Source organism: Cavia porcellus, unplaced genomic scaffold (genome assembly GCF_034190915.1).
Source record: "Cavia porcellus strain 051 isolate PalLab524CR breed Dunkin Hartley unplaced genomic scaffold, mCavPor4.1 scaffold_38, whole genome shotgun sequence".
In the NCBI taxonomy this organism is placed as follows: domain Eukaryota; kingdom Metazoa; phylum Chordata; class Mammalia; order Rodentia; family Caviidae; genus Cavia; species Cavia porcellus.
In genome coordinates this window covers 10,727,536-10,751,779 of record NW_026947521.1, presented here as the reverse complement: position 1 = coordinate 10,751,779, position 24,244 = coordinate 10,727,536, and the positions used below count along the sequence as shown (strand labels likewise).

At 39.7% G+C, this 24,244-nt stretch overlaps 1 protein-coding gene across 1 annotated transcript in view; it reads left to right on the top strand.

Annotated features, from left to right (window-relative positions):
* The first annotated feature begins 2,420 nt into the window (after positions 1 to 2,420).
* LOC101787919 (intermembrane lipid transfer protein VPS13C-like) overlaps positions 2,421 to 24,244 on the top strand; it is an 86,759-nt gene continuing 64,935 nt past the window's right edge. Inside the window, 15 exon segments of the mRNA XM_063243422.1 lie at positions 2,421 to 2,456; positions 2,496 to 2,564; positions 6,472 to 6,614; positions 7,543 to 7,735; positions 8,852 to 8,962; positions 9,463 to 9,486; positions 9,590 to 9,802; positions 10,706 to 10,829; positions 12,793 to 12,910; positions 15,273 to 15,402; positions 16,324 to 16,402; positions 17,037 to 17,176; positions 20,456 to 20,609; positions 22,233 to 22,312; positions 23,691 to 23,750. Of these exon segments, the coding sequence (XP_063099492.1) occupies positions 2,421 to 2,456; positions 2,496 to 2,564; positions 6,472 to 6,614; positions 7,543 to 7,735; positions 8,852 to 8,962; positions 9,463 to 9,486; positions 9,590 to 9,802; positions 10,706 to 10,829; positions 12,793 to 12,910; positions 15,273 to 15,402; positions 16,324 to 16,402; positions 17,037 to 17,176; positions 20,456 to 20,609; positions 22,233 to 22,312; positions 23,691 to 23,750 (1,674 nt within the window).

The window sequence follows — 24,244 nt, the reverse complement described above, 5'->3', positions numbered from 1 at the left end:
TATTGTTTGGACAACTAAATGCAGATATCTTATATTCTGAGTAATTTAAAGAATGCACAATGTATTAACCATTGTTATCCTCTATTTGTCTTGAAATTTTATTTTTCTCTTTAAATTAAAAAATTAAAACACATGTGCTATTTAGGATGCTATGTATGAGTAGATACTGCTCTAGGTATCTACTCCCTCCCTCAGCTGTTTAAGCTTCAGTGAGTTCGCTACGAAGTCAGGCATGGCGGGAGGGGAGAATTCTGGTCCCCTTTCTCCCTGCAGTGACAGCCTCCCCAGCTGTCGGCATTGCGTGCCAGATGGGTGATGTCCCAAGTGCACAGCCTGTACTGACCCGTCCTTGTCACCCACATCTGGAATTTGCGTCAGGTTCATCCTTGCTGTCATGCATCTGTGGATGTCCTATCATGACACGACTCGGCCACAGTGCATGGCCTTATTTCACTACCCTTCAGTCCCTGTGCTCGCCCCGTGTGTACCTGCCACTCCCTGACCCCTGGCAGCCACTCATCTTTTTTAGCTCATGGTGTTGCCTGTTTCCAGTTTGTTTTGTAATTACCCAGGGTGTGGCCTTAGTTCTCTTTGTTTCCTCCATGTTGTTTCTAGCTTGATAACTCATTTCTATTTTTTAAATTGTAAAAATTACATAGCTGGGCATGGTGACACACTCCTATAATCCCAGCACTCAGGAGACTGAGGTAGGAGGATTGCTTCGAGTGCCAGGCCAGCCTGGGCTACATAGGGAGACGCTGTCTCAAAGGAACAACAAAAAAAAATCACTTAATATGAAATATTTCCTACCAAGTTTTCTCCCCTGGTATGGAGATTGACAAAAAGAGCACTTTACTGCTGAGCTCTGTGCCTAGCCCTTTTATCTTTGTTTTGGGGCAGAGTCTTGCTCAGCCCAGGAAAGGCTGGCCTTAAATCCATGGTCCTATCCCTGGCCTCTAGTACCTGGGATGGCACGTGTGCGCCTCCACACCTGGCTGCCTACTCTTTTTTTTTTTTTTTTTTCCTTTCTTTCTCTATTCTTTTGATATTGGAGTTTGATGGTGGGGCCTTCATACTAATTACACCTCCAGCCTGTTTTTTATTTTGCATTTTCGAGTAGAATCTTGTGGAGCTACCCAGTCTGGGCTCATGTGCAGTCTTTTTGTCTCAGCCTCCCATGTGCTGAGAGTACAGGTGTGTACCGATACATGCTCTCTGTCTCTCTCTCTCTTTTTTGTGATAGGGTGCAATTGAGGCTGGCCTTGAACTCACTGTGCAGCCCGAGCCAGCCTCCTGTCTCAGCCTCCTGAGTGCTGGGATTATACCTAGCTCTCTTATACATTGTTAATTGTGCTGCTTCTTAGTGTTAACTATATTCGTGGTGTCAGCTAACAGATCTCTAGAAGTTCGTGTTGCAAAACAGAACTCTTGTACCTATCAAACACCTCTCCCTGTTTTGTACTCCTCTCAAGCCCATGGACACCATCATTTTGCTCTCTGTTTTGTGATGCTGACTGCTCTTGATAGGCCATAGAACTGGAAGCATGATGTATTTACTTGTCTGTGACTGGCGCATTTCATTTCATGTACTGTCCTCAAGATTCCTTCATGTCGTTGCATGTGATAGGATTTCTCTCTTTTTTAATGCTGAATAATAACAGTCCATTGTCTGTGCATGCATTTGCTCTGTCTATTCATATGTTAGTGGGCATTTGGGTAGCTTCCATTTCTTAATCTCCCCCTCCCCAAGGCAGGATACTGAAATCCTGTGTTGCTTAAATTGGTAGTGAATTTGTAATCCAGTCCCCTGCCTCAGCTTCTGGGTGTCGGTGTTGCAGGAACTCTCCAAGAGCTGCTGCTTAGCTGTTTGCAGACTGTAATGAAGACACTTGCAGAAATACTGTCTGAAGATCCTTGTTGCAGTTACTTTGTATATATATCCTGAACAGGGAGAGGCTTCCTCTTTGGCTTTAGAAGCTTTTGGCTTCAGAGTTTTCAGTCTATAATAGATCCTTCATCTCTGCCCCTCTGAATGGCAGAATGGCGACTCCATTCTGCCAAGCTTGTGTAATAATGGCTAACATGTGCATTGACAGGTTTCTCCAGCTATATGAGAACAGAAACTTTGAACTTAGTCTTACTCATTGTTGTATCTTTGGAACTCAGATTAGTGCCAGACACACAGCAGGTATTTAGTGATAAAAATTTGTTGAAGAGATGAAGTTAGATAACATTTTAATTTAAGAGACAGGATGTGGCTGTTGCTCAGGCCAGCCTGAAGCTCAAGTCATCCTCCCACCTTAGCTTCCTGAGGAGGTGGGACCACAGAAGTATGCAACCGCACCTGGCTTCTTTGGTCGTTCCTGTCTCGGTTTCCTGAGCTAAACCTGCCCTTTCATCTTCAGAACATGAGTGACGCCATGGCGATCCTGCATAAGCTGCAGACAGGCCTGGATGTGAACATGAAGTTCACTGGTGTCCGCGTGTTTGATTAGACGCCAGAATGTGTGGTGTTTGACCTGCTCGACATTCCTCTGTATCACGGGTGGCTGGTGGATCCCCAGGTGAGTGGAAGAATTTCCGTAAACACAGGTGCAGGAACACTTACTAACTCACAAAAGTAAGGTGAATTTATATTTTCTGATACTTAGTTTTTGTGTACCTTGACTTGGAATTAGCCAAACCATGAAGTTGAGAATACAGTCTCCCTAGTTTGCCCCAGGTGTCTGACCCCAACTGCAAGGAGTTAGGGTCCAACTAGAAAGTAAGATGAAGAGTACACAGGAAACTACCCTCCCCTTCTACACCACTGCCAGTTCAGAGCTTCCCTGAAACCGCCTCAAGGCCTTCTACAGTCAGGAAGCCACCCAGCACCCAGTGAAGCATGCTGTCCTCACCTCTGGGGTTTATCCTAGGAAGGAGATGCAGGTAGTGATTCACCAAGGGTGTCTCGGAGCTTGCACAGGGGAAGCTCTGGTTCCTGGGGATATGTCACCCTCTTGCAATTGGTGGGTGACATGTGCCCGGAGGTTGCCAATTCTAGAACTCACTAGTCTTCAGTGCTAAGCTTTATGTCTTTGTGTGTTGGGCATGGAACCTAGTGTCTTTGCATTAAGATGCGTCCCCAGCTCCTGTACTTTTTATTTGGAGATGCAGTCTTGGTAAATGGCTTAATTGCTGGGGCTGCACAGATGACAGGTAAAGACCATCAGTGCTGACTCCTGCATAGCTTTGGAGTCACCCCTCATTTGTGTATAAGGCACTGCCAAGTCCCCATCACTCTGATGTGTTGTTTTATGGCATGAGATGTTACAGTTTTTTTTTTTTAAGTTTTATTTTGAAACCATTGTGGATCCACCTGCGGTTTTAAGAAATAACACATAGCAATCCTTGTACCTTTTAGTCAGTTTCCTGAAGGGTAATGTTGTCAGATGTCCCTTCACTGAAGGGTTTTCTGACGCAGTGAGCTGTGGTTGGGAGCCAGGATCTCGTGCCAGGCAGTGTGCACTAGCACAGGCCTTTTGCACCCACACCTGGCACAATGATGCCAGGCAGCTCAGAAACCAGGGGGAGGGGTTGGGGAAGTTCTCATCACTGAAAAGTGTGTGTCAGGAGGTTGATGTGTTTACCCTGATTTAAACATTGTGCAGTATACACATGTATTGAATATTGCATTTCTGTGTCAGTTAAGCCTAAGTTTAGAAAATAGAATTGTGAACTACTGTACTCAGAGTAACTGAAAAGAATGCCTGGGGCTCGGCTGCTCACTGGTAGAGCACTTGCCTAACGCATGCTGTGCCCTGGACCTGACATCCCGTGGCACCCAGGAAGACAGCCGAGACCAGGAGCTGAGGTGGAGTGGAAGGAGTTTTCTTGCTGTAGACATAGAACATAATTTCACAGAAAGATTCTAAAGAAAAAGAGATGTCGTACAAATACTAATCAGAAGGTAACGGGCGTAGTGATACAAGTATAAAAAGAATTACTAATGATTGAATGTTTCATTTCCCAAAAAGTCATTTTCAATGTGTATATGCCAAGACAGGAAGTTGAGCAGGATGATCGCTGCAAGTTTGAGGTCAGCCTGGGCTACAGAGCAATAACCTGTCTCAAAAAATCAACCCCCCACATACAAAAAAATGGGAGACAAATAATTAGAAAATCCTTAGGACAAGAAAATCGTAATAAAAAATTGTGAGAGGCCACTAAGACAGTTTTTAGAGGAAGTTATGAGCCTTAAATGCATATATTAGGGGCTGGGAATTTAGCTCAGCAACATAAGCACCTGCCTTGCAAGCAGGCAGTCATGAGTTTGATCCCTGGTACCGATAAAAAAAAATGCATACATTAAAGGAAAATCATAAATATTAATGAGTTTTATATCCACTCTCACATCCCTAGTGCTTGGGATTTACTTCAGGGCCTTTGCACTAAGCTACGTTCCTCAGCCCTTTTTAATTTTTTTTTTCCCCCAGACAGGTTATCACTAAATTGCTGGATTGCCCAGGATAGACTTAAATTAGCCACCTTTCTGCCTCAGCCACCCAGAGAGCTGGGATTACAGGTTGAGCCACTGTACCCAGCACTGCATATCCATCTTAAAGAACAGCAAGAACTGGGCATGATGGTGCTATAATCTCAGATAACCTGTCTGGGCCTTGAGCTTGTTATCTTCATCTTCCTAGCCTCCTGAGTGTTGAGATTGCAAGCTTGTGCCACCATGACTGGCTTGATCTTTGGATAAGGGAATCTTGGCTACTCTAGATCATTCACGCTTCCACATGCTATTCAGAATCATCAGTGTTTCCAGAAGTACATGCTGACGATTTGTTAGAGATTGAACTGAATGTATGGGTTACTTTAGGGAGAGTGGTAATGTCACCAAACTGGATGTTTCGGTTATTTAGTTCCTTTCTGTTTGGCCATGCATGTACTATTACTTTCTGCCCAAAGAGTGCCCATTTCTGTATATTCTTTTTTTTTTTTTTTTTGTACTGGGAATCAAACTCAGGACCTTGCACTTACCAGACAGGTGCTGTGCAGCTGAGCTACATCTCTAGTCCTATACATTATTCCTTTTAATACTGGTCTGTTGGTAATTAGTTTTCTAAAAATGTATCTATTTTCCCTTTTTTCTTGAAGGATTCTTTTTTCTGCATATAGAATTATAGATTGTTTAAATTCATTAAGCTATCTTGAGGTCTTATGGGAAATCACTAAAGCTTTTATTTTTCTTTCTTCATTCTCTTTCTCTTTTTAAAATTTCTAATATCTTTAGGTTTTATATCTCATGTGTCTGTCTCTTCTTTATTCTGTATATCCAAGTTCTTAATTTAAATTGTTTCCTCTTATTCTCCCATGAGCTGATTGTTTATTCATTAAATTCCTTATTTTTTGTATCGTTTAGTTCTTGAGTTTCTGTTTGGTTCTGTACACTTTTTTTTTTTTTAAAGAATAGCTTTGAAATTCTTTACTAACATGCTCAGTTTTGTCTTTTAGCTCCTTGAGTATAGTGAGCATCACAGTGTACCTCTAAGCTTACACTTCCTGTGAGTGTAAAATGTGATGTCTAGAGTCCCTGTGAGTATCTATTCTTTGTGGTTTTTGTTGGGTTTGTTTGGACATATTCTGGATCCGATGAGCATATCTGTACATGTGCCTAATATATTAGATATTGATTTTGCAAATGATATATACTTTTATGTTTTAGAGACATAGGGAAATAGTATCCAGTAAGGTAGATTCTTGTTTCAGGGAGACGTTGTGTTTCTTCCTGGTGTCTGTAGCACCATTACGTGGGATCACCTCTGTCTTTTGGGGGGCTTGATGTGATTCGATGCTGTGCTGTGGATCCTGGGAGTCTGCCTACTTAGATGCTTGCCTTTCGCCCTGCACTGTGGCCCATCAGGGTCCTAGCCAAAGTTGGGGAGTCTCATCGGTGCCATTGCCCTTTGTGGGGACCTCGTTTCCAGTTTGGATCTTGCTGGCCAGCTTCACAGCCCCTTGGCTCCCTCATTCAGTTTTCAAGCACTCTGGCTGAGTTAGGATCTCAGATTCCAGAGTTATCTTCCGGTTGACTGGCTGTCCTGTGTCTAGGTCTAGTCATGACTTGACAAGCATCGGGTCAGGAGTCTCCTTTTAGTGTGTTGCTAACTTCCTGCAGCCATCAGGTGGGTGTTTCTTATTATGATTTGTTTGTTTGTTTGTTTTTTGCTCATCTACAAGAAGTCTTATTGTACGTCATTGTTATACTACCTTTAAAACTTAAGAGAAATGAACTTTGGATCTTTATAAATGTGTATTAGAGAGAAAATTTTATCAAATATTCTGCTGTTCTTCATTTGTGGTAATTATGTGATTGCCAAAACCTCCATGTTGCTAGGTTACATTATAATTCATCATATTTATTTAAAAAGAAACTGCTAAAGGTTATGTAAACTGTAACAATTTTCACTCAATTTTTTTCTTCAGTATGTTGCCTATATAATGACCTTGAAGTTGGTAAGCACTTCTATTGTAATCAGAGAAAACAAAAATATTCCTGAAATCCTAAAAATCCAGATCATTGGCCTGGGCACCCAAGTATGCCAGCGACCAGGAGCGCAAGCCCTTAAGTAAGTTTTTAAAAACTTATTTCAGTTTTTAACTCTAATAATGATTGTAGACCAGAATATATGAAATGCTATGCAGCATGGAAAAGATCAGTAACACTCTTTTTTTTAAAGTTTTTTTTATTTTTTGTGGTACCAGGGATCAAACTCATGACCTCATGCTTGCCAGGCAGGCACTTATGCCACTGAGCTAAATCCCTGGCCAGTAACACCTCTTTTTAAAATTATTTTGTGTGTGCCAAGATAGTCATCTTGTGTTTCAGTTATTATGGAACTACATAGAGTTCATCATTATTGTACTCTCCTTCCTTTTCTTCACAAACATTTGATGCCATGTGCTTCAGGCTCCGAAAGCTGTGTGTAGGCACCGTGAGCCTTCGTTTTCAGGAAGTGTAAGCTGTAGCTGGTACGACATACATAAAGCTAGTAATTCAGGAGCTGTGTAACATGTTAGGTGGTCAGAGTGAGGTGATGGTGTACATTAGTACCTTCTGTTACTGCTGCACAAGCTCATCTGGGCAAGAGCCTAACTGAACCCATGAAGGCTTAGGCTGGCTGATGGGAAAGAGCACGAGAAGAAGCAGGGGAGAGATGAAGGCTGGTGAGGCTGGCATAGGAGCAGGCAGATAACTTCTCCCATTTTGCATGAATTTTTATTCACCAAAAAGTGGTCAGAACCGCTGCAGTCCCCTGGGGTTGGTGAGAGTGAGCTTTTCCAGCAGACAATGAGGTAATAAAAACAGTCACAAAGTGATAGCAGCATTGCAAACAGATGACGAAAGTGAATGGACGGCAGGCTAAGGAAGCTAAATTTCACTTCTGGGTAATAGACTGGGCCTGATTCTTGGAAGACTGTTTTAAGAAAAAGTTGTATTTCAGCCTATTAAATTACAAAGGCTCTTATGACTTTCTCATTCTCCTTGGACTGCAGGGTAGAAGCAAAGTTAGAACACTGGTATATCACAGGTCTGAGACAGCAGGATACTGTGCCATCCCTTGTGGCTTCCATTGGTGACACTGCATCATCCTTGCTTAAAATTGAGTTTGAAACCAATCCAGAGAACAGCCTTGCTGACCAGACGCTGACCGTCCAGTCCCAGCCCGTGGAGGTCATCTACGATGCTGTAGGTGCAGGGAGGCTGGGCTCCTTGCTGCGGCTGCCTTGCATTTAGTGTTTGCTTATTTCTCTTCTGTTCTGTTTAATTAGCAAACTTCAGTTTCATAAGCTTTTTCTTGTTTCAAAGCAGTGTGTGTTATAGTAGTCGATTTTAATTTCTCATATGCTATTGCCATTCTTTTCCTTAAGTATTTAAGATTTATTTATGTCTCCTTATGTTAGATGTAAAAACCCTAATATACCTACAGAGCAGCCTGTGCATGTGCCAGCTACTGCCGATTAGGTGCACACTGTTTGCCTGCTCTTTTGTGCTCTCCGTGTTTGGAACCTAAGCTCGAGGAGTGGGGGGAGAATTCCCAGTGCTGTCTATATGGGAGCAAGCACTGACGCTAAGGTGTTTCGGACAGCGCTGCCTCCAGCTCTGTGTCTGTGCCTCGCCCTCCGCTAGCCCAAGCTCCCTCTCACTCCACATACTGCCTCACCCACCGCCACCCTCCTGTACTTCACTGTGGAGGTTAGAGATGGGTTCCCAGTATACACGGAGGATGGATGCAGACACTCCAGAATGCACTGTGCTTCTGAACGTCTAAAAATTTTATGTTTTTTGTAAAATACACATAACAAAATTTACCATGTTAAGTGTTTTAAAGTAGTGTTAAGTGGCATAGTGTTCTATGGCCAATCTCCAGAACCTTTTTCATTTTACAAAAATCTCTTTTTAAAATTAACATCAACTTTTGTATATAAATAAGGCCTGAATAGTTTTCTTCTTACTTCCTCTCTAAATTTCAGAGTACAATGCAATCCAATCACAGTTTTCAAAAGTACTATTTTACTGACGACGAGAGGCTAAAGCTAGCAGTGATGTCTGTAGTCCCTTGCCTGTGTCGCTGTACCCCTGTGGAATGCAGCTGACACTGAGGTGACATGCAGATGTTGGCAACTTCCCTATAAGCTTACTCGGCTGCTCTTCCTCTAGTGGGAGGCGAAGTAGTCCAGAATATCTTTCGATTTCTCCTTTCAAAGCCATTACTATTTTAGAATGAGGCAAAGTCTTAAAAAGTTACAATATTGAAAGAGGTATATATGTATAACTTGGTCGTATTTTTAAATTCCTTTACAGAAAACCATCAATGCAGTGGTTGATTTCTTTCAGTCAAATAGGGGATTGGATCTTGAGCAAATAACATCAGCTACTTTGATGAAGCTGGAAGAAATTAGAGAACAGCTACTGGTAAAGTATTCATGTCTCCATACACTTGAAAAATGTGTGTTCTTCTGTCCATGTATTTAAACTAGTGTAGGTTCCTTCAGTTGTGCGGATTGTACAACAGACACGGCTTACTCAAGTGGAAATACAGGGACTGGGGTAATTTAGCTAAATGGTACAACGCTTGTGTAGCAAGTGGGAAGCTTTGAGTTCAGTCCTCAATACCAAAAAAATTTTTTTAAAAAACCTAAAAAGCAAAAAAGAAAAGACAAAAGTACCAAGGCAACTCAAGCTGAAACGTCCATTCTAGGCTGGACAAGGAGAACGGTAGGGAGTGCAGATGACACCACCTGCTCTATGTCCAGGACCCTGCCCGGAAGGAGCTTGAGATGGAGGCACCCTCCATCCGCTCTGGGAAGCTTCAGTCCACGCAGCGCAGGATGCTGGTTTTCAGGATGGGCGTTTCTGTGTGACGGGGCCTCTACTCATGCCAAGTGTGTTACCTGCTCATTCTCTCTCCATAGAGAACACTAGCACTGGACTCGTACTGAGCTGACTATGCTCCGCTGTGAGACAGTTACTTTCAGTGACTGTGTGCAGGTTGCACCTCAGCTGAGAATCTGACTTATGAGAGCCTGCCGTCCTCCTCAGTGCCTTTCAAGTGAATCTGTTAGTCTGGTTAGTAGTGTGATTATACATTTCACCGTCTCCTTTTCTTTTCCTTCAGGACTTACACATATAATTGAGACTCGAAAAGTTCTTGATTTAAGGATAAATCTGAAGCCTTCTTATCTAATAGTTCCACAGACAGGCTTCCACCATGAAAAGTCAAATCTTCTCATTTTAGATTTTGGTACATTTCAGGTAGGTGTATGCACACTTCTGTCTGCTTTGACAGGCTTGGTAGCTCACTAACTGATAGCCTGCTCTTCTTTCCATATTTTCTTTATTACATATTTCAGCCTAACCATTCCATCTTCCATTTTTTTTCTTCAGGACTTAAATAAACATATTATTGAGACTTGAAAAGTGCTTGACTTAAGGACAAATCTAAAGTCTTTTCTGATAATGCCACAGTTAGGTTTCTACCATAAAAAGTGAAACTTCTCAGAGTTCACTTAAACTAAACTAAGACTTTCTTAGCATTTGTCAAGGTTAGTCTAGATTACTCAGTATGAGTGTGAGTGTAGTTCCCTGGTGCTTGCCTACATTACAGTATATGCATTATATAACGGTTAAATAGCACTATTAATCAGTAGTAGGTGATTTCACATTGATGATGGGATTGCTTTTGTGTTTTCCTGATTGGGGAGGAACAGTGTTAGTTTTCATGGTTTCTCGAGATTAATTATGCAGTGTTGCATGTTGCTTATGTATTTTGCTTACAGGAGACTGTATGAATATATTTGTTTAATCACTGCCAGTAACTAAGTAGAACAAAAGAACCCATAGATTTTGGTGTTTGACTCTCATGGAATCTCAACCTCTGGAAGAAAGATAAAACTTTCAGAAATAAGTCTTTGCTTCGGCTAGGAAGGGGGAAAAGGAAGTAGAACTGGACACTAATTTCTCATGGGCTAATTGCTATCACCGAACAGTGGAGAGAAGGAGTAAAGCCCTGCTGTTCCTGGTGTAGGGTGGTGGGAGGTGCAGAGCCTTAAGGACAGTCTCATTTATTTAAGTTTTGGGAAAACACACAACTAAAATATGTTGATTTGTGTACATTCTGTTGTGTAAAAAAAATCAAAAATTTTTTCTTCATTTTAGCTCAACAGTAAAAGTCAAGGTCTACAGAAGACTACCAGTTCATCTTTGGAAGAAATAATGGATAAAGCATATGACAAGTTTGATGTTGAAATGAAGAGTGTGCAACTACTCTTTGCAAGAGCAGGTATAGCACTGATCAACTTTCAGAATACTGAAATTAGTGTGAATGGCTTAAGTCAGATACATGTATGTGTTCATGTGCATATATAAACCTTTATAACGATTTTGCACAAATAACTATTGGTGCTTAAGAAAACCATATAGAAGCATATTATGCAAACCACTGTCAGTTATAAACTGAAACAGTATTTGCCAATTCATCTTAGGGTGGTGTTTGAACCCAGTCAATTCACAAATTGTATTTTTGCAATATGATGTAAAACAGTTCAGAATCCAAAATGGAAGCTGTGATTGGTTCAGGTTCCTCTGTCCTGATGCTTTTTGGAATGTTTTGATGTCATTTTCCCATGTTGCCTTTATTATTACATATGTTACTTAATCTTTTTTTTTTTTTAATTTTATTTAAGGAAGAAAAAAAAACAGAAAAAGGGTACAAGTTATACAGAATTTCAGAAAAAAAAGTAGGAAATCACTAGTTAATAGATTACATATTGTCATCTTAGAAATAATTGTTCAAGTTACAAAATTAAAGCATATAAAGTGGACATTCAAACAGTGAGACTGCAAACAGTTCTGTTCAGTGATCCAATAAAACTCGGTAATATGGTTACCTATCTTATACACTTAAATATACATGCAGTTATGTCCTGTAGAGCACTTTCTTTTCCTCTCTTTTGTACAATGACAATTACACATTTTGGGTTTTATTACTCCCACTGTTCTTATTACTTTTTTTTGAAAAAAGTAAAACCAAATGTGACATAATAGGACAGAGTCAGTCAAATCAAAAGGATGGACATAATACATAATGTAAAAACAAAATACATGGTGATCAACAATGGTTACCCTTAATGCCTCTTGCTATCTTAAAAAGAATTGCCTATATCATCAGTTACAATAAAATTGAACAAAACAGATGTGGTGTATTCTCTATCCCATGAGTAAAGGCTTCGGGTATTTATACTTTCTCTAGTTTTACAGACACTAAGTATTTATTAAATATCTTTGTATATCACTTTGTGATAGATCATCGGAGAAAAGTACAGGCAAAATTACGGAGTACAGTGTACAATCTATAAGAGTGAGTTTTTTGTACACTAAGGGCCTGTTAGTTCCTTTAAGGCAAATACACAAACCATTAAACTTCCCTTTTTGAGTATGTATTTACAAACAGTTGAAGTACAAGTGATAAAACATGCTCCACATTGCCATCAGGAAGACATGTACAAGACAGCCATTGGGAAATCTATCTTTAAGATTTTCTTTTCTTGAAAATGTGATTATCACACTTTTTTTTGCTACTAGGGATCGAACTCACAACTTGATGCATGTCAGGAAGGCGCTTATGCCACTGAACTAAATCCCCAGTCCATTATCCGATGTTTTTATCATAAAATCTTGCATTACAAAACTTTTTCTCTGACATCATATGTGAAGCAAATGTAATTATTGCTCTTAGGAATTCCATCAACCTTACCCCCACCCTTTTGTGCTTTTTTCCCCTACTTTTTACCATAGCTACCTATCTTGATTGCTAACTCTGGAATTGAGGTAATTCCTGTTTTTTTCCCCCCCTTGGTTTTTTTTTGTGTGTGTGTGTGTGTACCGGAAGTAGAACTCACAACCTTTGTGTTTGCCAAGCAGGCACTTAGGCCACTGAGCCCCCTATGCTTGCTTTGAAATGTAAGCATTGTCATATAAACATTTTCAAAAAGTATATAGAATTATCTTTATATCACAGTCTCTGTGAGCCTATGTTTAAAATACAGGTTACCCTAGTTCCGTGGTACAGTGCTTGCCTAGCATGTGTGAAGCCCTCAGTTTGATCCCCAGTACAGCAAAAATATCTTGTATATTGAAAGAATTAAAAGTGAGCATTGACTCTGTCCCTTCACTATTTTCTACTAAAAGTTTTCTGCAGAATAGTCGATAATGCATTAAAATTAATTTAAACTCCTTTTTTGAAGGGGAAAACTGGAAGAAGTGTCGTTTTCAGCACCCGTCCACTATGCATATACTGCAGCCCATGGATATTCATGTGGAGCTAGCCAAGGCGATGGTAGAGAAGGACACGAGAATGGCCAGGTAATGCGTGGGTTTCTTTTGTTTCAGAAACCAACAAAGTGAATGCTGTCCATATCAGCTACTGGATAGATTTCTGTGGGAGACAGAAAATTAAAATACATTTTAAAGAAATGATAATTTGAATTATATGTAACCTTTTGAGAAGTTTTATATAGACTGTTAGACAGTATAAAATTAGGTGATCTGTGTCTTTGAATGGCTTTCAGGTGCATTACGGTTCTTTCAAGGTGCATTATTAATGAGGTAAAGCCTCCAGAAACATGTTTCACCATGAAACTACCTGAAATCTTTAAAAAATCTAAGGGGATAAAAATTAAAACTGAATTTTGGTCAGTTAAACTGCCCTTTAGAAAAACATCTTTGTTGACATATGATTGGCATTCAGTAGGCTGAGTCGTTGAAAGTGTATGATTTGGTAAGTTTTGACATGTGTGTATCTCCGTGAAAATTTCACAGGCAAGTAATGAACACATCTATTACCTCCAAAAGTTTCCTTGAACTCTGGTATTTCCTCCTTCCCTTCCCTTCCCTGTCTAATTCCTCTCCCCCTCAACCAATCTTTGGACAACATTGGTCTGTTTTCTGACACTGGGGATTTGTTAGAATTTTCTGGAATTTTATATGAATGAAAATAGATTTTTAATTTTTTGTTTGATCTCTTTGAACATAATTAGTGATTCATTCACGTTGGTGTATGTATCAGCAATTCCTTCATATTCTTTACCAGAGAGATGTTAAACCAACTGTCTTACTAGAGAAACCTTACTTGGTAATAATCTTTCAAAATATCATGGGGCATAATTTGCAAAAATTTTGTTAACAAGTGTTGTATCTGTGTTCATGAGGGATATTGATCCATGCTTTTCTTTTTTGTTTTGATATTAGGGTAATATTCGCTATGTGGGAAATGTTACATAGAAATCCGTTTTCTTTCTCTCTCTCTCTCTCTCTCTCTCTCTCTCTCTCTGTCTCTCTCTCTTTCTTTCTTTCTTTCTATGTTTGGAAGAATTTTAAAATCTTTTTGTAAAGAGGAAGAAGTGTCTATTTTCCCATCCATCAGCTGCGTGTTTCTTGCAGCCCATGGGTATTCATGTGGAGTTGGCCAAGGGGACGTTAGAAAAAGACGTTAGAATGGCCGTCAGCACTTGGAGTTTTTCTTTTTTTTCTAGGTTTTACACTATAAATTTAGTTTATTATAGAGATTCACATGTATTCAGATTGTTTTGAATCATCCTTTGAGTGTTGCAGATATTTTACATGATTTTAAGAAATTTATCTTTGTTGTTTGGTTTATTAGCATAAAATTATAGTATTTTCTTATTTGTTTAATACATTAATAATCTGTAGTCATGTCATCTCTCTCAATTCTGGTATTAGTGATTTGAGTTTTCTCTTTTTTTTCATACAAGTCTTACTAGAGATTTATGAGTTGTCTTAACCTTCTTTTTAATTTCAAATATTTTCTCAAGTCGATTTCTGTTTTTGCCTTTTTTGGTCCTCATTTCTACCCTGATGTTTACTGCTGTTCTTTTTTCCTGCGTATTTTGAGTTTTGTTGCCCTTTCATTCGCATTTTCTTGAGGTAGTAGTTGAGGTCATTCGTTTCAGCCTTGTTGCTCATGTAGGCATGTAGCGCTGTGAGTTTCCCTCTAACCACTGCTGCCTTTATCCTGACCCTGAAAGCCCACCTGCAGGTAGGCATCTGTAAGCCCAGCTATTCACAGCCCAGCCAGGAAGCCAGGGATAACTTAAAAGAGTTTTATGGCGGCAGTGGCTGCACAGTGTGATGGAGACAGGCAGACTGGGGTGGGTGCAGGGAACAGCTGTGGGGCCAGTTGCTGAGGACAGCAGGCCTGTGACACAGTGTGGACAGATGGACAGATGGCCTCAGGGAACTTACACTGCAGCCAGGGATGTGAGATGAGCTAGTGTATCCGTATATGACTTGTGAAGTGCTCCCAAGTGCTCTGTTAAAATAAATAAGAGACAAGGAGATAGTGACAGGATAGATACTCTTTTCCACTAATGATGAGAAATCTTGGATATTTGGAAATAAAGTATACATGGCGGTTTTGGTTTTAAAAAGAGAATTTGTTTAGTATGTTTAGGCTTTGTAAAAACCTTTAAAAGTTTGGCTGCTTAAAAAGGATACCTGGAAATTAAATTACCAGGTATCCTTAAATTAATTAAATTACCTGGAAACCTGACTTAGAATCCCAGTTGGCTGACAGTATTGTCAGCACAAGCCGGGGATTGGATTAGAACTTGTCTACAGTAACTGACTCTGCAGCTCCTTCCCCCTCTGCAGTACTGATGGAGAGGCTGGCTGATCCTGAAATGTTACGGCTGAATTGTGTTTTTAGATTTAAAGCATCAGGAGGACTTCCTTTGATGCATGTGAGGATTTCAGACCAGAAGATGAAAGATGTGCTGTGTTTGATTAACAGTATACCTTTGCCACAGAAATCATCAACTCAATCTCCAGAGAGACAGGTAATGGGTATGACACAAATATTCAATCTTCTGTTTTCAGACAACTGCTGTAATAGAGTAGCAGTCGGAAGGCAGTTTTAGGGCAAACTTTATGCTTGAAAGAACCAAAAATACAGGAAAGGAAAATAAAATAGAAAACATACTTTAAATAAAATTAGAAATATAAATCATCTTAGAAATGTTGCAAATAAAATAATGGGGATAAAATTTCCTTTTGTGTTGGACTTTAAAGTTCTGAGTCACTTTAATTGAAATAATTTTCATAGCATAAAAGAAATGTTGGGCCAGGCATGGTGGCACATACCTGTAATTTCAGCACTTGTGAGGCAGAGGCAGGAGGATCACTGAGTTCACAGCCAGCTTGGACTACATAATGAGATCAAGGCCAGCGTGAACTACTAGTGAAAACCCTCCTCTCCACCCCAAACACACAGAAGAAATGTTGGATTTTTGCTTACTTAGAAACACATTTTGAGAGAATCATCTGATGCTGAACTCATTTTCTAGGGACCTCTGATGTTCACAGCAGCTAAATGATAAACATTAATGAATCACCTTATCTGCTAGAGTTATACATAATTTTATCTTTTAAACATGATGACAATCTTAATTTGTAAATTTCAACTATTATTCAGTTACAGAATTTATCCTTCCTTTTTTATTTAAAATTTTTTTAAAAAACAGTATCCTGCTGTATAGTTCAGGCTGGCCTCGAACTCACAACAATCTCCTTGCCTCAGCCTCCTGAGTGCTAGGATTATAGGCACGTGTGCCCATGTCTGGATGTCATGTATTCTGTTGGAAGATTTATATATGGCGTGTATGAGTTTTTCCATCTCTGAACTTTGTTAGTTTTCAGTCTCGTGTGTATTTAATCCTGTGAAATTCATATTTTGTTTTTGTTTCTGTGTACTTTGCTAGGTATCGTCAGTTCCTGTTGCTTCAAGTGGGACAAAAGTTCTCCTTGGTGCTTCATTATTGCTGAGTGAAATGGATTCAGGTAAGGAGTGTAAAAGTGTGTTTCTAAATTATCTTTATCACAATAACATTTTCAGAAAAGCAGAGGTGTTAGGAGTGCATTACAGCAGTCTGCTGGTTCTGGTTCTCATGCTGTTACCTAACAGTGTGCCTTCAGTTATTTACGTTTGGAAGGTCAGGTTTCTTTACTAAAGCCCTTTTGGTGGTCAACAATTTTTACTTCAGGTTCTAAATAAGCTACTTGATGACCTGATCACTGTGTGATCCTTTTCTGTAGCCATGCTTAGTTGATCTTTTGAGATTTCAAGCTAGAGCATAAGCTTGGCAGAGATAATAAGTATGTCTGTTCTGGTCACTCTTCAGTTCTAGGTGGCTGACACAGCTTGGAACATGGTAGATGGGTCAGTCACTATTTCATGGAGTACTCAATGAGTGAACTAAGCCAAAAATGAAGTCACTGAAGGAAAGATTGTAGTGCTGTTTGATTTCAAATTTGATTATCACGTGCCTAACTGAGTCACCTCGTGGGACTTGATAAAAGCTCTGGGGCAGTTTTGAGTGTGAATATAGAGTTACATCTAATGCATAAACTTTGCCTGAGAGGACTTGGGCTTGAGTGCTTTGTGCAGTGTTTAGTGGATGTCTTTCTACTCTAGAGTCTGACGATGAGTATTTCGACGCTGAAGACGGTGCCTCCCAGGTGCCTAGAGGTGCGCCAGGCTCCGAACCCCGAAAGGCTGCGGAGGTTCCGAACGAGGCCCTCGTTAATCTTCTGCTCAAGTTTGAAGTTAAAGGAGTATGTGTACTTTTTGTCTATGAATGTATTCTTGTCATCATTAAACTGTTTCATGGTAGACCACACATCAGGTTAGGAAAATGTACCCCCACACACCATGTCAAAACAATGAAAGTCTTTTTTTTCTTTTTTTTAAAATAGGGATTACTTGTGGAGTGATCTATTTTGGAAGAGCTCAGAGCTTTTAATTAGGATTTGTGTTTTTTCAGACAATTTCTGACTTTTTTTTGTGGTACTGGAGATTTAATCCAGGAATCATAGAGCTACTTCCCTGGCTCTTTTTTGTTTGTATTTTGAGACAAGGTCTTGATAAGTTGCCCAGGCTGTTTCTGACCTTGGATTCCCCTTTGTAGCTGGGATTACCAGCATGTGTCACAAAGTTCAGCTTATTTTTTTAACTTTCATTTGTGAGTTAAATAATAGTTGCTCATTGTCATATTTATAGTTTGGAAAAATGTAAACATCCTAAATTTCCAGCATGCTTTTTCTGCCCTTTAAAAGTCATCTAGTAAGCTGAGTGTGGTGGCACACAAATGTAATCCCAGCACGCAGGAGCCTGAGGCAAGAGAATCCCGCAAGTCCAAGGGCAGCCTGGGCTACAAAGTGAGCTCAAGGCCAGACTGTACTGCTTAGCGAGACCCTGTCTCAAAATGGTCCAAAAAATAAGTCATGTAGTAAAAGGAAACCTGGAAATACGGTCATGGTATATAGTTACTTGATGAAAATGGAATGTACACTAGCAAGGACACAATCTGTTTAAAATTTCATATACATGTTTTCTTTGATAAGTACAGATTGTTCATCTCGGGGTGCGGTGTTTACAGCTACAGATCTGAGAAATGTCACTGATTTGACTTGTGCATGCGGACCAAGCATTGCTGGTATCTGTTTGAAGTGAGATGCGTTAGCCTTTTTAGCCTGCTGTCTTCCTCTTCCTCTTTGACCCCCAGTAGCAGCAGACCTCTCAGCTTTGTTTTCTATTGCACTCACATGCTTGCTCTCCCCCACTGCTGCTCTTTGTCCTGTCCTCTTCATCTCCGGGCTGTATCTTTGCAGCAGCTTCCTGACCGCTGCTCTGTTATCCATAAGGCAGCCAAAGCGACCCTTTTAACACGGAGGCCGCGTCCTGGCGCTGCTCTGTTCGTGCCCTCCCCTGGCTCAGTGATGACTTGTGCTTTCCTGTGGCCTGCAAGGCCTTGCAGGGATCACCCGCCTGCCTGTTTGGGCCACTGTTTTCTGCTTGCTTCCTCTGTTGCAGTTGCGTTTCTTGCATTCCTCCAGTGAGTGCGGTGCCGTCCTCCACCAGACATCGGTGTTGATGTTGGAAATGGGTGGGGAGCGAAGTCCTTGCACCGCCAAGTCCACTAAATGTGTTTTTTCTCACATATGTGCACCAGAACTTTCTCTGCTTGCCTTTTTTTGGTTGGGGGCACTTTCCTAGCATGGCTTGGTTCTTGTGTGCTTCAAGCGCTTGTATGTGTCTCCTTACTGGGAAGACCTGACTACCTCAAGAGAGCAGTGTTCCTTTTCCTTCTCTCTCTGGCATGTGGGGCACATGAGGGCAAGAACTATGTCTGGCCTGCTTAACCTTGGTCTTTTTAGCTCCTGGGACAGCCTGATACATGCATGGTACATGATATGCAATAAATACTTCATTGACTATTGAATGAACTGAGGTGAAAACAGAACTTTTGAAGGAAAAAGAATAATGCTGTTTGGAATACTTTTCCCAGTAGAACTTTTTAAAAAGGTTTCTATAGTGAAATCTATCAGTTTTTTTCTTTATGACCCAGTTTTAGTGTATGCCTAGAAAATTCTCGCAAAATACTTACCCATGTTTATATATATTTAAAATCTATGTATGTATATATATATATAGATAGATAGATAGATAAAACCTATGTTTTTATATATATATATATGTATATATTAAATGTATATATTTTCCCCCTTTTACTTTTGTGGGTCCCAGGAATCGAACGCAGGACCTTATGCTTGTCAAGGCAGGCCCTGTGCCACTGAGCTATATTCCTGGCCCCATGTTTTATGTATTTACGATTTCATTGCTTTTGTTTAAATAATGCGTAGGAAGCTTATTTTGTATATAAAGTGTGTGCTGAACTTTACTTACTGTATTATCTTGTTGTTATCTTCTGTTTTTGGTTGCTTTTGGCTTGATTTTTCTTAAGTACATAATCATACCACCTGCTAATATTAGTGTGCCTTTTCCATAGTTTTTCTATTTTACTGGCTACCATTGCTGTTTCTCAAGTTACCCTCACGCTTAGCTGCTTAAGACAGCTATTTTTGTTTGCTCATGCATTGTGGGTTAGGAGTACCAAAAAGCCCAGCTGGACTACTCTGGGTTTGCCTGTTGTCTTTGATCAGGTGTTACCTGGGGCTTCAGTCACTGGAAGCCTTGGGGTGCAGGTGCTTTGGTTCCCTTGGAGGCTGGCGGAGGCTGGCGGAGGCTGAGGGCTGGCTGCTATCTGGGCTTGACTCTCCAGGTTCCCATGGTGATTGTCAGCTTTCCCAGGCCCTTTGTGTTACCAGAGTCCTCTGCGCTCTATTGATTGAGGCATTCACAGGCTGTCCAGGTTCAGGAGGAAGCAGCACAGACCTCTGTCTTTTGGAGAGTGTATTAAAGAATTTTGGGGGAAAATAAATAAATAAATAAATAAATAAATAAATAAATAAAAAGAGGGAGTTTATATCTTTTAAAAGATACCATGCTTTGCTTTTTATTATCTAAATGTATCAGCTGCCATTCCACAATTAACTTAAGTAATATGATAACAAGCACTCTCGTCATAACTTTTTCTCTTGTTTTTGTTTTGTAGACATGGTCTTGCTTTGTAGTGCAGGCTGGCCTTGAGCTATTGGCAATCCTCTTGCCTCAGCCTCCTGAGTGCTGGGATTACAGGCATAATGCCCGCTGCCTGACTTTCTTGTCATAAATTTTTACTTGAATAGCTTCTGTTATCACCAAATGTGATTTTAGTTTGAGAAAATATTAAGGAAGACTTCATAAATTCTAAATTTTTCTAAACTTAAAAAAGTCAACAAAAGATGTTAAATTTCACCATAATCTTTTATACAGGAATTTATACTCTTGATAATGATAATTTATAACATTAAATAACTTTATGGTGGGAAAGGGGTCTGAGCAAAGTTTTAACTGTATTCATGGTGATGTGTATGGAGAAAGACTTTGTTTTTTATTTGAACTATGACTTAAACTTTTGTCAACTTTTCACTTGGCTATGCTAATTCTTTTAGGTAATTTTGGAATTTACTAAACAACAGAAAGAAGAAGATACAATTCTAGTATTTAATGTTACTCAGTTAGGAACAGAGGCCACAGTAAGAACTTTCGACCTAACTGTGCTGTCTAATTTAAAGAAGATCAGCTTGGATTACCATGAAATTCAAGGTAATATTCCTAAAAATGGAAGTGATAAAAGTAGCACTTTTAAGCATCTAAAACACTTTTATTTCTATGATAGTATCTATTATAAACAAGAGTAAACATTGTTCAAAACACTTTACAAATAACAATTCATTTAAATCTTATAATAACATAGTGTTACTGTTGGTAGCTTTATGTAACTAAGGTATAGATTTCTTATAAAATTTACCCTTGGTCTAACAAGGAGTAGCAGAGCCATGAATGAAATCTTGGCAGTCCGGCAGGCTAGCAGTCTGGGGTTGCTGTTCTCAGCTACTCTGATCTGTTACCTCTGCCTTTGTGTAACTCTCCTTAGCAAACACAGGGACAGACAAAAAGAGTCAGAGAAGAATTTAGTAGCTTCCTTCACATCATGTATTTATGGCTAGAAGACTGGAGAGTTTGTCTCTGATCCTACAATGTTGAGGGTCCCCTTTGTTTTTTCTTTCTGAGACAGGGTCTTACTATGTAAGGCAACTGGTCTTGAATTTTGCTAATTTAGCCCCAGCTGACCTCAAACTCATGGTGATCCTCCAACACTGCTTCCTGAGGGCTGGGATTACAACAGCTGTGCCTGGCAGGTCCCAGGCTTTCTGTGCAGTAGTGGTCACATGTCATAAGCTCCAGTTAAAAATAAAAATGGGAGAATACGAAGTTCACTCTCTTAGAAGCTCGACAACTTTATTCATCTCAGTATTTATCTTGTGACCTCAGATATTTGAGGCATGAAGGAATAAAATGTATGATAATTAAAATTCTTTAGTGCTTCAGTCAAATATAGAGGCCTGGGTTTTATAATTTGAGAGTATTTGTAACTGAAAGCCTCAATTTAGAAAAGAAATATTTTACGTTACTATTTTTTTGTACAGAAAGAAAGAATTTACAGAAAGAAAGAGGGAAATGTAGATGATAAATTTTCTAGGCTGTTTTGTTGTCATGGAGGATTAGGACTCGGGAGAAAGATGCCCTGTGCGGTGGGGAAGCAGGAGTAGAAGTCCAGTGGTCAGGTGGGCGGTGGGCGGCTGCTCCCTTCCCAGGGCCTGCGTGGGAGCTGCTCCCTGGCCCAGGTGCAGGGGTGGAGGCTGCTTGTGTTTAAACTTTACAGGAAGCATTGCAGTTTGCTTCTCTTGAAATTCTCTTCTCCCAGTCTACACAAAGTTCTCTCTATATAAAGTTCTTTCATAGAATTTTAGACACAACAGAATCCCATCCAACTTGTTCGTTACATTGTTGAAAAATATGTCTGTAGTTTAAGTCAGGAAGGATAGAGGTGAGCTGGAATTGATATTTCTTGATGCTGGCACCTGTAGTCTGTTCTGCTGCCTTACTAATGAACATGTGGCCTTAACAATATCTAAAGAAGCTTTGATTAGTTTTGAACAGATGTGAATTCAACTGAAAATAAATACATGTTTTAAAGTAAATTAGATGCCTAAGGCAAGAACTTCGAGTGGCTTATTTCTCCATGAGTGATGGTTTTAGTATTTAATAACCATGAAAATATGCACAGGTATTCTTTTGAAGCTTAATTAGCAGCTTTTATAAAGAAGTGTCTAGCAAGTTCTAGAAGCAACTTGTTTGAAAATGTTTTTTTTTTTTTTTCTGTAGGATCAAGAAAAAAGCCCCTTTACTTGATTAGCTCTTCTGACAAACCTGGGTCAGATCTTTTAAAAGTAGAGTATATTAAGGTAAGGACCATGGCAGTGCTGGAGAACCTGTGGAGAGATGAGAGCTCAGACTGCACCCCAAAACCCACTTCTTTATGGCAGAATGCCAATTAAGTGCAATTAAACCTGAATACTGAGATTTTTGTTTAGGAAAGAACAACTTCTACATTAGCATCTTTTGTCTTTGATTTGCCAGCACTAGTCTGGACTGTGCCCCTGGGAAGTGGACAGGACAGTGTGTTACTAATCATTCTGGGTGGTAGGTTAGTTTTTAACTGTTTCTTTTTGCACGTAAACACCTTGTTTCTCTTTCACTACGTGAAGAGCTATTAGAAGGCTGCTGACTTCTTATTCTCAAATGCAGAAGCCTGGGCGGAAGGAGGCACTGTTTCTCTCTTTAGGGGCATAATTATATGTCCACACTTGTCTGTATAGTAGGCGACAGTTTGGCTAAGCCACATTCAAAGAAAAAAACACATTGGATCAGGTGCTGCAGAGAACTCCCAGGCCTGGAAAGAGACCAAGAAATGCACCAGGAAAGTGCTGAAGTAATTGATAAAATTAGGTTCATTTAAGATTTAATAGGTTTGTTTTAATCACTTATTATTTATTGAATGTCTATATGTGTTTCTAAATGGATTACACTACCAGGTGCTTAGAGACACAGATGACAAACATTATGTTTTGCAGGCAAATTATAAACTAGAAGGGAGAGATACAAAAAAAATAATTAAAATGTGTTGATTGGTTGACAATATGATTATTATGTAGCAGTGTAATATGAATATAATAAAGCAAAACAAAAGCATTGTGGGAGCAGACAAGCAGACAAGCGATGGCAGAAAACTCACAGGAGGTCATTTTTTTTTTTTTTTTTTTGTCTTTTTCTTTTTTTTTTAACGGTACCGGGGATCGAACTCATGATTGCTTTTTTGCAAGGCAGTCGCTTAAGCCACTGAGCTAAATCCCCGGCCCCGGGAGGTCATCTTTTGTGTTTGGAGTTACACTGTTTGTTTCAGGGATCAGAAATACAGTGAATAATAAGGCTGGGAGATTGCTTGAAGCAGTACAAAGACTTCATTAAATCAGAGCACCCTGATGATTGGATTTCTAAGAAGATGAGGTTTCTTTTACTGGAGATGTAAACAGACTTACCAGAGAAGTGGACAAGGGATTTCAGCATTAGGTGTCCAATGTACTAGATGACCTAGATGACCTTTGCACCTTCTACCTCCCAAGGTGTATCATTCTTACACCCTGCTGTAGGTTCCCTGAAGTGAGTAATTGTTCTCCCGGGCTCCCAGAGGAGAACACACAGCATATTACAGTCAGTAAAATGCATGACTTTACAGTAGATTAATTACTTTGGTCTTAATTCCTTTGTTCATTTTTTATTTAGGCTGATAAGAGTGGACCTAGTTTTCAAACCACTTTTGAAAAAACTGAACAGATATTTAAGGTAAGAAATTCTATTAAAGCATATATCCTATTGAAAATAATTATTAATGGAAATCTTTAGTATTTTGGGGCGGATAGGATCTGTGTAACTTGATGATATAATCAAGAACCAATAAAAGTTATAAATTAACCTTGTAAATACTCTGATTTTTAGTAAAGCTGTTACTTTTTTTAAATTTTAAAAGCCAAAGAATAATGATGATATAAAATTTCAAAACAAAGTAATAGGTTAACAGTGGTTATGTATTGTGTATTGTTCCCTTCAAAGTGATATTCATGTTACAAGATATAGGCATAAAAATGAAAGAGCAAACTTTTTTTGGACAAACTAATAGTTTAGTAGTATAGTTATCTATTGAGTGTATATAAAGAGTATATGTACATAGCTGGGCGTGGTGGCTCATGCCTGTAATCCCAGCACTTGGGAGGCTGAGGCAGGAGGATCGCTGTGAGTTCGAGACCAGCCTGGGCTACAAAGTGAGCTCAATGCCAGCC